The 13492-nt window shown below is 36.3% G+C and overlaps 1 protein-coding gene across 1 annotated transcript in view; it reads left to right on the forward strand.

Moving 5' to 3' along the window:
* ADGRG7 (adhesion G protein-coupled receptor G7) overlaps positions 1-13492 on the forward strand; it is an 80074-nt gene that overhangs the window by 51269 nt on the left and 15313 nt on the right. The window contains exons 14-16 of the mRNA XM_056826080.1: positions 5290-5621; positions 6487-6568; positions 10045-10200. Coding sequence (XP_056682058.1) covers positions 5290-5621; positions 6487-6568; positions 10045-10200 — 570 coding nt within the window. The remainder of the gene's footprint in view (positions 1-5289; positions 5622-6486; positions 6569-10044; positions 10201-13492) is intronic.

The following is a 13492-nucleotide window of genomic DNA, read 5'->3' on the forward strand; positions in this document are numbered from 1 at the left end:
GATGGGGTTACAGTAGAACATCATAGTTGCTTTAATTTACATTTGTTTAATTATTACTGTGTAGGTTTTTAAATTAATATTCAATAACTAAATATTACATTTAATAAAGTTTTATTAATAATAACTAAAACAAAAGAACTGTATGACTTCAGCCTGGTTACAGGTCCAAGAGAGGAAGTTGAGGACTTACAGCCACTTAAATACAATCATGCAAAATGTGGCGATGCAGGAAAAGGGAATTTTGGGAAAAACTAAAGGACTTCTGGGAGATGAAGTCCAAAGGCTCAAAATCTCCATTTATACATATCTCCACTGTGATCCTATTGGGAAACCAGTTTCCCCAAAAGGATCATGGAAACATAATCAACTTAAAAATTGCAAAATTTGTGGATAAAAGGAAAAGAGAACAAAACCAATGATTACTAGGTTATCAAAAAGCCGATTTGGGGGGGCAGTCTCCTTTGGCATAAGAGTATACATTCAAAACAAAGGCATTTCAACCCCCCATAGTTCAATTCACATCCCAAAGTTCACTCTGGATCTTCTGGGCAGCTTGTGGTCTCTGCAGGCACCTATCTTCATGGCGCATTCTGGATTCTGGGAGGTAGCAAGTTTCTTATCCTAAAATTGCTCAAATTTAAATCAAAGTTCACAACAATAACTTGGACCCCCTAAGATGAATAATAACAAACACAGGGATCACTCAGGGATGCATGGCTGAGTTATGAGGTATATGAATCAATTTGCAAAGGAAAATCAAAAACATGAGAAAATCCAAATAAAAGAGAAAAATAACTTGTGGATATAATACAAAATGTAAAAGTCTGATGTCTAAAAAAAGTAAGTAAAGGAAAAGCAAATCTTTAACAGGTCCTTGAGTCAGAGACCAATTAAAATCATTTAAGAAATTATGTACTACCCAATCGGTAGTCAGGACTATAGAAAGTTTGCCACACTATGAAAGACAGAAAGGGTACTAGATTTCAGCAGCAAATGGGAGCCAGGATGGCAGCGAAAAGGAAGTGCTTGATAGAATGTGACTCAGAGGAAGTCCAGCCTCTGACATATGTCAAAACAGCCGCAACTTCAAACCCCAAACAAGTTCAAGTCCTCTTGTCTTGGCTCAAAATTACATCAATCCCACTGGGATCTTGTCTCTTTGACCTTGTACTCCATGGGCACTATGCAGGTACTCTGTGCTTCTTTAGCACTGTACAGTGGTTCTTTTGTATATTCCCTTCTTCTGGAATCAGACAGAATCATGAAGCAAAGTCCCATAATTCTTTTAAACAATCAATGACATCATTTTTATAGTCTAAAGCTTTTGGGGGCATGCATTAATATTAGAACAAAAATGTATTTCAATATTACTACAAAATTAAAAAAATTAAAGAAAAATCTTCTCAATACAAGGAGAGAAAAAATAAAACTCAGGTACAGATATTGTACATGCAAGGAAAAACAATAATAAAAAAGTTTTAAAAATAAAAAATATATAGCTTAAAATCAGTGAGAGTGTCAGCCATGTGCGAGTACAAAATGACTTTCAGAATAAAACAGTAACACAGTAGATAATGAACATTCAAAATCCCAAAGTCCCCAAAATTCACAATAGCTCAGTTAATTACAATAGCAAACAAACCCACTATTATATTTCATATAAATTGCTGTGTGACATAAAAAAAAAAACCTATGAACTGATGGATATTTGTCACAATTTTTACAGATATAGTAAATCTTTCAACCTTGGCAAACATATTTTTAAACAACGTAAAACTTATTTGGATTTAGAACATCATCAAGAAATCCATATTGTTCTGGTGGAAGCAAATTAAAATGAAGAGTTTTGCAGGAGCTCTTTTTTTTTTTTCAGCTTCCTGCTACATAGAAACACCATGGTAGAAACACTTCTTTATTTCTCTACCTTTAATACAACATTCTTTATAATATAAATATAATTATAAAATATCCATTCAGAAACCACTAGTTATATAAAATTATTCCTGAAGACTCCTTAAAATTATAATTAAATTATTAGCTTATTAAATTCTCTAAAACTTTAACCAGTTTTGTTGAAATCCATCCATCATCATCTATGTGACAATTAACAAAGGCAACATGTGATCTTCAATGGATCTAGTGACAAGGGATTTTAGGCAAGATGTTCATGGGCTTATTACAGAGATATTTTGTTCTTCAGAAGAGGTAAAGGTACAATTTAAAGATCAATATAGGCAAAACATAGTAGCTTAAAATGATTCAGTATAACAGAAAGATATTGATTAAATTAAAACAGATAAACTTAAAAAAATTTTTAAACCTTAAAGAAATCAGTAAATACAATAATATAAACCAATGAGAAGGTACAGATAGGCAATGCAGTCAAAAAAATCCTTTTCACCAATCCCAATAGACTTGTTCACTATTATAGAAGGAGAATAAACTCAAAATAGTTAGCAAGAAAGTTCCAGATCTATTTTAAAGTTTCCTTCCCCACCTCCTGTATTTATTATCCATTTAGATTTCATTTGCCAGAGGTCTGAATTTCCTCAAAGAAGCACAGGGCAGAATCTCCATTCTGCATGTTGAGAGCAGTTAGGACTTTTAGAACTTTGTCAAAATATTTCATGTTGGTTTGTAGCATAAGCAGCCTGGCTTGTGGCATATTCTTGAGGAGAGGGAAATAAAGTGGGAAATCTCCAATGAAAATAAAAAGTCCCAGGATAAGAATTAAGCAGATACAAACTGCACTATTTTGCTCTACCAACTCAAACTGTTGTTTCAGTTTCAAACATACTTTGCAATAGCATTTTTCCTGAAAGATACTGAATGGGGTTTATTTAAAGAATAAACAGAAAAGCAAAACTTTGAGGAAACAATAGCATATTTGCATATGAGAGAAAAAATACTTTTTGGGTCAAGAGAAAGAAGGGGGGAAAAAAAACAGGCTTAGTCCCAAAACTGACTTTAAGTCTACTGATTTGGAACTAACTGCCCTCCCTGTGAAAAACCTTTAGTAACAGCCTTCTAAACTAGGAGTCCAGGATCAGCTTTTAAAAAAATCTGCTTGAAAATTAGAAGGTGTGGGGTTCTTTTCTCCATGCTGAAAAATGGCTATGGCAGGTTAGACACACACGTGGAGTGTGGAAAGGGATTGGGGTGGAAAGATTTTTATACGTCACCCTCTGTGGAAAAAAATGGTTGGGACTGGCAGGCTCTTGTGGTGGGTCTGGTCTCCAGCAAGAGGAGGCTCCAAGCTGGGTAGAGAGCGGTGAGGAATGCTGGCCAAGCAGATGAACAGGAGAAACATCAGGCAGTGGCCAGCTGCAAGGGCAGGGCAGGAGCACAGGCTCACCCCGCCACTGGACCCTCATGGCGGGCAGTGACCCGGCAAACTTATTATCTTTACTGTAAGGCTATCTGCTCAAAAATGTTTTTGAGAATTTGTAATCCTTTTGTGGTAAGCCAAAATGTGGGTTTTAAAATTAACACTCAATAATGAAATATTACATTTTATAAAGTTTTATTAATAATAACTAAAACAAAAGAACTACCTGACTTTAGCCTACTCACAGGTCCAAGAGAGGAAGAGGGAGGAGTTACAGTCACTTAAATACAATCATACTGTTATGGGCAGGAAGGATACCTTGGAGGTTCGGGAAGGATGCCTTTTGCAAGCATGCAATGACTCCAAAACTTAGCTTAAAAACAAAAAGAGATGTATTAATTTAGAAAGTAATGTTGAGCGTGGCCAGGAGGATAGCAAGGTAGAACAGCAAGGTGGGGAGCAGTTCCTGGGAGGACAGCATGAAAGGAAAGGCTGTTCCTCCATGGGGACAGCATGGATGGCGAGGCTGTCCCCCAGACGACATCAGTTCTGGGGATTTTATACATTCTTCACAACAGTTAGTCACTCAGGCATGAGGTGGGGTGATCATGCTGTGGTCTGTCTGGGGACATAAAGATTCCTTAGTTTTAGGGGACAAACAGATGTCCGATAGGATCGAGGTGTGGTCTGAAGGTGCATCTTTCTGACCATCTAGAGGACGATCAAAGGAAGATAGTCATCTCAGGACCCTAGAGGGGTCATTGGGTGTTTTTAGGCTCAGAGTCAGGAAAAACAAGGGAGTTCCCCTGATAATAGTTCGCCTGGGTTTCTGGGGTACCGTGCCCCTGTCAATACAAAATTCGGGGACACAGGAAAAGGGAATTTGGGGAAAGAACTAAGGGACTTCTGGGGGATGAGGTCCAAAGGCTCAAAATCTCCTTTTATACAACTGATTTGAAGCAATATTTTTCTTCTGACGATTGATACCTGGATTTCTTCTTTTAAAAATTCCCTGTTCATTTCCTTTAACTATCAATCAATTAGAGAATGGATCTTTATTATAAATTTGAATCAATTCCTTATATGTCTTGAAAATGAGACACCTATTAGAGAAACTTGCTACAATTATTTTCCTCACTTTACTATTTTTCCCTTTTTATCTTAGCCATGTTTTGTGTGTATGTGAGTGTGTGTGTAAAAATGTTTTAACTCATATTTTTCACAACATTATTCCTTTGGTTATTCTGGAAAATTAAACTAGGAATCAGTTCTTTCCAAAGGGTGTGAAAAACTGATTAGCACAACAGAGAGATTTGCAGATAGATGCAAGAAATGGAAGCTTGAAGGGCTGTCAATCAAAGAGAGAAGGAAAGATTCCAAAGAAGAATCTGGTCAGGGAGACCGTTAAGAAAGTCAGCAGCTGAAATTGATCACTTCTCTCTGAACTGTGGAGAGGAGCCAGCAGGCCAGGGCTCTGAATTCCTGGCTAGTGACTTAACATTGGAAAAGACTGGGGCACAGCTCTGAAGATCCTTTTTAATCTATCAACAATATTCCCTCAGAGACAAATCAACCTTACTTCTTTGTATTGAATTTCATAGTAGATTAGGGAAACCATAAATTTCCTCTTCCCTATCTCAACTCCTTAACTTTCCTTCTCTAAAATAAATCCTTTTTAGAAGGTACTATAGTGTGTAATTAGTCTTTTAAAAGCTGCTGTCAACTTACCATTTGAGAAGAGGCATATACACTCTAACATTTCCCCCACGCCCCCCCAAAAAATTCTAAATTCAGATCTCTTCCTAAGATAGGCTTTGTAACTACAGTGCAATGATTAAGTGTCTTTCGTAGAGTACAGAAAAACTCAACATAGTTTCCTTCCTCCCCAAATTCAATTCTTTAGGAGTAAGATTTATAAGAAGAAAATACTTTTCTTATTATGTTTGTTTCTCTTTCAACAGGAAGCAAAGAAAGACTTCAATCACCTATGTCTTTGTGAGTCTCTTCACATGTCTGCTGATTTTCAACATTCTTTTCCTCTTTGGAATAGAAAATTCAAATAAAAAAAACAACAGTACTATGAATGCTACACGTGATAATGTGATCCCTCAACATGATAATGGCCCTCCAAAAAATCATTTGTGCACGGCGATAGCTTTTTTCCTGCATTATTTTCTGTTAGCGACATTTATCTGGGCAGGACTCAATGGTGTACAACTCTATTTTCTGCTGATCAGAACTATGAAGCCTCTCCCTCGACATATTATTCTCTTTCTGACTCTCACTGGATGGGGTAAGTGTTATGTGCTGTTCACATTGTCAATCTACCTATTTCTATTAATAATTTAAATTTTTGTTTTATTAAAACTCACAGTTAAAATTTAGTTATATCCTGCACAATACTTAAAGGGACATTTTAAAACCAAACAAAAAACAGACTGAGACACTAAGAAAAATTAATTTGAAATATACCAGCAATAGAAAATTATTCTAATAACATGTAGATTTAAATTTGATTAAACATAATGTATTTTGGGACTTACTGAATATCAACCAATGTAAAGATGTCTTGAGTTACAAAGAAGTAAAAAGAGCTAGGCATATCTAAAACCAGTATTTGGGAACTGGAATGAGGGAAGGTGGGTTGGGCAATCATATAGTACTCCGAGAGATTTAACTAGAGTGGGATGATGGTTTTTCCAAGGACACAAACATTTAGAGGAGTCTAACCACCCTTGCAGTCCTTTAGCAGACTAGAAATTGAACAGTACCTATTGAACAGCACTATGAAGTTAAACAACAAAGTTAATAGAGAACAGACTTCTCAACATAACTTTTTCAGAAGCAGCCTCATGGCATTAGTGTTCAAAGGCCTCCCTCCTCTCATACATTATTTTTATTTGGGGAAAAAAAGTTCCTTGGGGACCAACTTTGAGTTATTTTTCTAGGACACTAAAGTTTCTAGTTAGAACTCTGGGTATACAGTGCTGGAACAAAGTAGGAAGAGCAGTAAATCATATGTTCCAAGGAGAACATAGCATGGTAATATATGTATTCTGGTCCCCTAAAAAGTTCTGATGTAGCCTGAGAATTTCCTGTGGTGTATAGGATTAATTCCTGGTCACATGTAACTAATTCTTAGCTTTTCTATCAAACAGGAGTACCTGCTTTGGTAGCATCTTTAACAGTGGGAATTTTTTATCCACTAAAAGGAGAATTAGGATACCGGCAGGAGGTAATGTAAGTTGACCACATAATGGTAACTGTTCTTAGGGGTTGAAATTAAAAGCCTGGAACAGATGTTCTGTTTAATTTGTTTTGAAAAAGATTGTATAAATCACAATTTTGAAAATCACTATTTTAAATGCACAGGATATACTTTAAAAATAAATTCTATGATTTTTTTTGTAAAGTGAATTATCATGTGTATAAATTTAGATTTTAAAAATAATGTAGAAACAAGCTCAGAAAAGTATAAATTCAATAAACTAGCAAGAAATTAAAAGGATAGGAAAAAACAAATTAGTAATGCTAAAAAAGTATAAAAGAAGAATTATTAGAAATTTAAAAAGAAATACAGAAATGAAAAACAAAAAACACTAGCCCATGTATAAAGTTAGGAACTTTAAAAAAAGACTAACAAATCAACAAACCATTTGTTATCTGCTCAGAGAAAAGAAGAAAATCATATCATCAAATATGGTGAATTCACAATAAATAGGAAATTTAAAAGATAGATGCAGGGGCAGATGGGTAGCACAGTGGATACAATGCCAAGCTTGGGGTCAAGAGGACCTGGGTTCAAATCAGACCTCAAACACTTTCTAGTGGTGACCCTAGGCAAGTCCCTTAGTCTTAGTTTCTTGGTCTTTACCATTCTTCTGTCTTAGAAATAATCTTTAATATAAATTCTAAGAAGAAAGGGATTTTTAAAATATATATTCAATGTTTTGCCAGAAAATTCAGAACTCAAAAGGAAGTGATGCATAGCTACAAAAATAAAAAATATATGAAATAATAAAAGAAATATAGATTTTAAAAGATAGATTTTTTTTAAAACGCAGTCAGAGAAATAATTGTTAGCAAGCCATTAAATGAAATACCAAGAGGAGAAAACAGGCCAGAAGAATTTATAAGAGATATATGTAGGGGACAGTTGGGTAGCACAGTGGATTGAGAGCCAGGCCTAGAGACAGGAGGTCCTAGGTTCAAATCTGGCCTCGGACACTTCCCAGCTGTGTGACCCTGGGCAAGTCACTTGACCCCCATTGCCTAGCCCTTACCACTCTTCTGCCTTGGAGCCAATACACAGTATTGACTCCAAGACAGAAGGTAAGGGTTTAAAAAAAGAGAGAGAGAGAGTTGTAAAAAAACTAGACAAAATAATAAAATAATTTGGAAGAAAAATTTTAATATCAAGGAAAACAATGAAAAAATCAGACTTCAAACTATATTCTAAAGCAGTAGTCATCAAAAGATATTGATAAAAAATAGAAAAATTCTGGATAAGAAAGAAACAGAAGTAACAAAATGTAGATCAATGTTTGATAAAGCAAAGAACATAATTGCCTGGGAGGACTCCTTCTTTGAATAGAACCACTAGAAAAACTGGAGAATAATTTGACTGAGTTTGGGTTAATTTCAGCAGTTTGTGGCATATATAAAATTAAAGTGGATGTGTGACCCAAATAGAAAAGATAATTTAAAAAAGAAAGAAAGAAATGAGATTAGGGAGCTTTCTCGATGATGGGAAGAATTTTTAACCAAAGAAGTTATAAAGGAAATCAATGCATCAACCAATAAGCATTTTAAACTCTCAAATTGTCAGGCATTGTGCTGGACGTTGGAGATTCAAATATATGTAATCCCTACTTGCCAAGAGCTTATTTTTGAGCACACATGTAAACATATACAGCAGAAAAATAAAGTGTAAATATGCAAACATATACAAAATAGTCAAATATAAGATTGTTGGGGGCTTTATGGAGAAGATGGTGCTTAAGCTGAATCTTAAAGAAAGAGAAGCGTTCTCTTAGGTGGAGTTAAGAAGGGATTACATTCTAGGCAGGTGACAGCAATGCAAAGGCATTGAGATGGGAGATGGAGTATTGTATGTGAGAAAGGAGAGAGTCTGGATCACAGAGTGCAGGAAAAAGAAGCAATACCTGATGAAGCAGAAAGATTAGTAAAGGAAAAAGAGAAGAAAGCCAAGAAGAGAACCTCAGAGAACCCTTAGCTTTAGAGGATCTGATATAAACAAGAGGGAGAAGAAGTAGCCAGGCAGGAGGGAAACAGGAGAGAGTGGTGTTATTAAAATCCAGAAAGTATACAGGGGACAAGTGAGTAGAGACATGCAGCAGAGAGATGGAGAAGGATATAGATTGAGAGGAGAATATTAGATTTGAAAAATGAAAAATCAGTGGTAACTTTGGAGATAGTAGTATTATTTGAGTGATGAGATACAGAAAGTGAGACATATCACAATATAATTTTTAAAAATATATAATTTTGATTATGTAAAACATAAAAGCTTTAGCAAAGACATAATAGATGAGAAAATAGGGTGGGAAAAGAATATCACAGATAAAAGTCTGATATCCAAAACATGTATCAAATTGACATAAATATATAATACCAAGAGTCATTTTCTAATAAATGGACAGTCAGAAATATGAACAGATGTCAAAAGGTTGTCAAATATAAGAGTGGATGAAAATATTTATACATCCCTCTTAAGAAAGTAAATGAAGATAACTTTGAAGTTCCATCTTATTCCTTGCAAATTGGTAAAGACAAAAAAAAAAGGTAGCTTCTGGAAGTTTGTGATTGTTGACAAAGTTGAATTAACTTTTTAAAAATGTGTGCACCCCTTTCCCATTTCTTTCTGCCTTTTGCTCTGAGAACTCAAATGATGCCATTGCTTTTGGAAATGGCTTATCAATGGACTCTTATTTCACTTACCATTTCATAATTATCCTGGTCACCACTCTCCTATATGTATTATCTCCATGCCTCTATTTCATTAGAGCCTGAGCTTTTGTATTTGTATCCCCAGCTCTTAGGACAGTGGTTGGGACATAGTGAGTGATAATTTTAAAAATTAGCTCGAAGTTTCCTGCCACTTTAAAATAGGTTTGTGAAACCTTGTCCTAAGAATAGATTTGATTCAGTCCCCCAAAAGGGGATTGAAAGAGGAACTGGGGAGAAGTAGAGGTTAAGGGGTACCTACAACATACTTTTGCTAATTTTATAATTCTGTCCTATTTTTCATTATTGGACTCAAGACAATTTTTTTTGGAGAGGAGGGGGCATATCATAAGTGTTTTTTGTGATGCAGTCACAGGTCAAATATTCCTGGAGTGTAGTTTCTAGAGATAATCATTATCACAGAATTTTAGGACAAAATAATTTGGATGCAGAGTTTACAGCATCTGTTATAATAGGATTTTATCTATGTTTAGAGAAATAAGGCAGAAAAGGAGACTATTTTCATCTTTTGGGGAGTACTAACTATAGGAAGCCAACTAACAATGTAAGAATCTCCAGCACCTAGAATTGTGCCTGGCAAATAGTAGGTGCTCAATAAATTATTGGTTGATAAGGGATGAGAAAGCGGAATTGGCTTTTAAAAAAAAAAAGTTCTTTAAATCTGAGTCCATTGAACTTTTTCATGACAAAGGCAACAATAAGTGTGTCAAACTTTCTCTCTTTCATAGATGTTGGCTTGCACTTCCAGAAAATGGCAATTTTGGGGAGAGTCCCTGGTTCTGGTCATTCATTTTACCAGTAGCCATCATTCTCTTTATTAATATGACGGTATTTATTTTCATCACAGTCAAGGTTCTATGGGGAAGAAATGAGAACTTGACAAGGTAAGAGAGAATGCGAGAAGCTTTCAGGCATGATTAAAATCAGAATGTAATAAATGAAACTCACTAAAGACTCCCTCTATGGCCTCATCATGGCAAGAGGTGGATTCTGCATTCTTAAAAGCTATGCCAGGGAAATAACAGTTCTGGCAGAACCTACCAGACAAATGGGTCCTGTATGGTTTTCAGTCAAAGTACTGGCCTAGCTAAATCTGGAGAAACATCACAAGTATATCCATGAGCTTTCAGCTTAGACGATTGTTGCAAAAGATTTGCCTCCTGCGTCTATGGACAAAACCACTATCTTGATAAAATTATAGATCCCTCAAAGTTCTGAAATTATCTTGGCACACATTCATGTTAGTTGTTGGTGTAATGTTTCTCTTCCATATTTCTCAGTTATCTTTATCCCTAACAAAAGTTGGATCTTAAGCTGTATCTCTTTTGGATTATATAAGCCAAACTGAAATAAAAATACCCCCCCCAAATTAAATTATTAAGCACCTACTATGTGCAAATGCTTTTAAGTTCCAGAGATTAAAAAAAAAAAGGCAAAAGTAGTCCCTGCTCTGAAGGAGTTCATGGGAAAGACGACCTACCAACAATAGGTACAGACAAGCTATAAAAGGGATAAATTGGAGACAAACAACAGCTATTTCCTTGGTGTGGAAAATCTATCCAACAACTCATTTGAAAGTTACAATACTGGAGAGTTATCTGGGCTCACTGATATGGTAAGTGCCTTTGATCACGTAGCTTGTATATGTTCGAGGCAGGACTTGAAGTCCAGTTTTCCTGATTCCAATATCATGCTGCCTCTCGTCAAGATGTATATTTATGTATTCTATATTATTATAGGATGAGTATTTATATTGTATAATGAATATAACCCTCAATATAAAAGATCAAAGCATTATGATTTAATTAATCATAATTAATTATATAATCATGATTTAATTACCAAATCATAAAAATTATTATTCATTTCAATTTAATAAATATGTATTAAGTTCTGGTATGCAAGGTACTGTCTAGATGGTGAGGATTCCAAGATGAAAGTTAGTATATTCCCTACCTTCTAGAAACTTAGAGTCTTCCAGGTAAATAAGACTAAAAAAACTTTTACAGAAATAACTATAATACAAGTTAGAAAATTATTGAGTAAATGAATGAGAGGTCTGAATTTGTGAAGGAAGGATAGGGCTTCGGGGAAAGAGTCCTAAGAAAGTCTTGCTGAAGTGAGAATAAAGGGAAGGATGCCAAAGGGAAAAAATGGAAGTGTGTCAGGAAATATCTTCTAGGCTTTGGAGATAGCCCACATAAAGGCAAGGACAGAGGAAAAGGAATTGATGAGATTAAGGATCTCAATGTGTCAGACACTATGATAGGCCCCCCAAATACAAAGGTAAAAAAAAATCAGATCATGGAACAATCCTGGAGTATGCCAAGGATAGTAATGTGAAAGAAAACTGAAAAGTTAGGTTGGGCTTAGACTGTATCAAGGCCTGGAATGCCAGGATATTTATTGTGTATTATATTTAGTGGGCAATGAGGAATCACCAAAGGTTCTTAAGAGTGACAGAGTCAGACCAATGTATTAGGAAGATTACTCTGGGGCAGCAGATTGAAAGATAAATGGAAAAGAGGAACATTGCGGACAGGGACAGCAAAAGATAACAAGAGCCTTAACTGGAAGAATCCTACTGTGCCCCCAAATGTTCTCATTTAAATCCTCAAAGAGTTAATTAAATAGGGGGCAGCTGGGTGGATCAGGGGAGTGAGAGTCAGGCCTAGAGAGGGAAGGGCCTGGGTTCAAATGTGTTGAATCCAAAAATCCTAGCTGTGTGACCCTGGGCAAGTCACTTGACCCCCATTGCCTAGCCCTTACCACTCTTCTGCCTTAGAACCAGAGAGAAGGTAAGGGTTTTTGTTTATTTTTAAGTGTATTAACATAACACATGTATAACCCAGTGGAATTGCTGTGGAAGGGATAATTTGGACAAAATGCTCTAGGAAAATTTGAGGCTGAATGGTTACCATGGAGCAGGATGGGATAGAACGTGGAGAATTAAAAGTTTCATGAAAGAAGAGGAACCTGAGCTAAGCCTCAGAGGAGGAAAGAGATCTGAAGAGGCAGGTCAAAGGAGGGAGTTCACGTCAAACATGCTGAATGGGACAGAGACAACAGAATGAGTCAGAGGACATGTAACCGTCCAATTTATCTGGAACACAAAGTGCCTGAAAGGGAATAATGCTCTGTAGCTATTTGTAGCAAACAGGGTTAAATGACTTCCCAGCTAGTACATGTCTCGGGCCAAATTTGAACTTGGGGAGAGGAGTTGTCCTGACTCCAGGCCTGATGCTCCATGTCCTGCATCACCTGGCTGCCCCCAAGTTGTGCATATCAGTTCAGGTCCTCAGACGGGGCTCATGAGTTATTGTTTTAGGACAATAGAACCAAGAAGGGATAGTTACCTCTCTGGGGGCCCTCCTGCAAAAATGGAAGGGCTCAGATGTGGTGCTTGAAATTGTCATAACATAAATGAATTAATGAATGAAAAAATGGGATGGATGAGAGAAATATTTGACCTGAACCTCTAAAAAAATATGAGAAATTTTCAGAGTTGTTGGTAATTACTCGTACATTTATTACGAGCAACCTTTGATAGATGAAATTTTAAAAGCCCAGTCAAAAAAACAGTTCATCTCTTCATGCTCATTTTTAGTCTTTTTTGTTCCAATTCTGAACCCAGTCTCTCGTGAGGACTTGGCCCGAGTCAGGCCCAGCCTGGAAAACAACAGTTAGTTTTGATACATTCCATGACTTTTTAGATAAAAATCTCAGACTGTCTTCCTATAAAATGATGCCATTGGTCAACAAAAAAGGCCAGGATAGAACGTACTGAGTGTACATCACTAGCAATGACATTTCTTTAGTGCTCGATGGCTTTGAAGCATATTACATTTGCAATAGTAAACTGGGGTCTCTCCAAATCCAGCGTTTTTTCTGCTATGTCATGCTACATGCTTGCAATGAAACGAGGACCATCTGGAGACTACCCCCACCTTGCTTATTTACCACTGATGTAGCTTCCTTCTCTGCTTGTCCACTTGGATGGTCCTGACATAGCTTCAACGCCAGGAAGACTATGAAGGCACTCGAGTTTGTGGAGGGCACCTAATAAAATGGAGTGCTATAATGGAAGATGAATTGCTTGAGAGTCAGGAGTTCTGGGTTCATGTCCTCCCAGCCTTGAGGCTTGCCAGCTAACTGTGTGAAGTCTGGCAGGTCAGT

Source organism: Monodelphis domestica, chromosome 4 (genome assembly GCF_027887165.1).
Source record: "Monodelphis domestica isolate mMonDom1 chromosome 4, mMonDom1.pri, whole genome shotgun sequence".
NCBI classification, from domain to species: Eukaryota; Metazoa; Chordata; class Mammalia; order Didelphimorphia; family Didelphidae; genus Monodelphis; species Monodelphis domestica.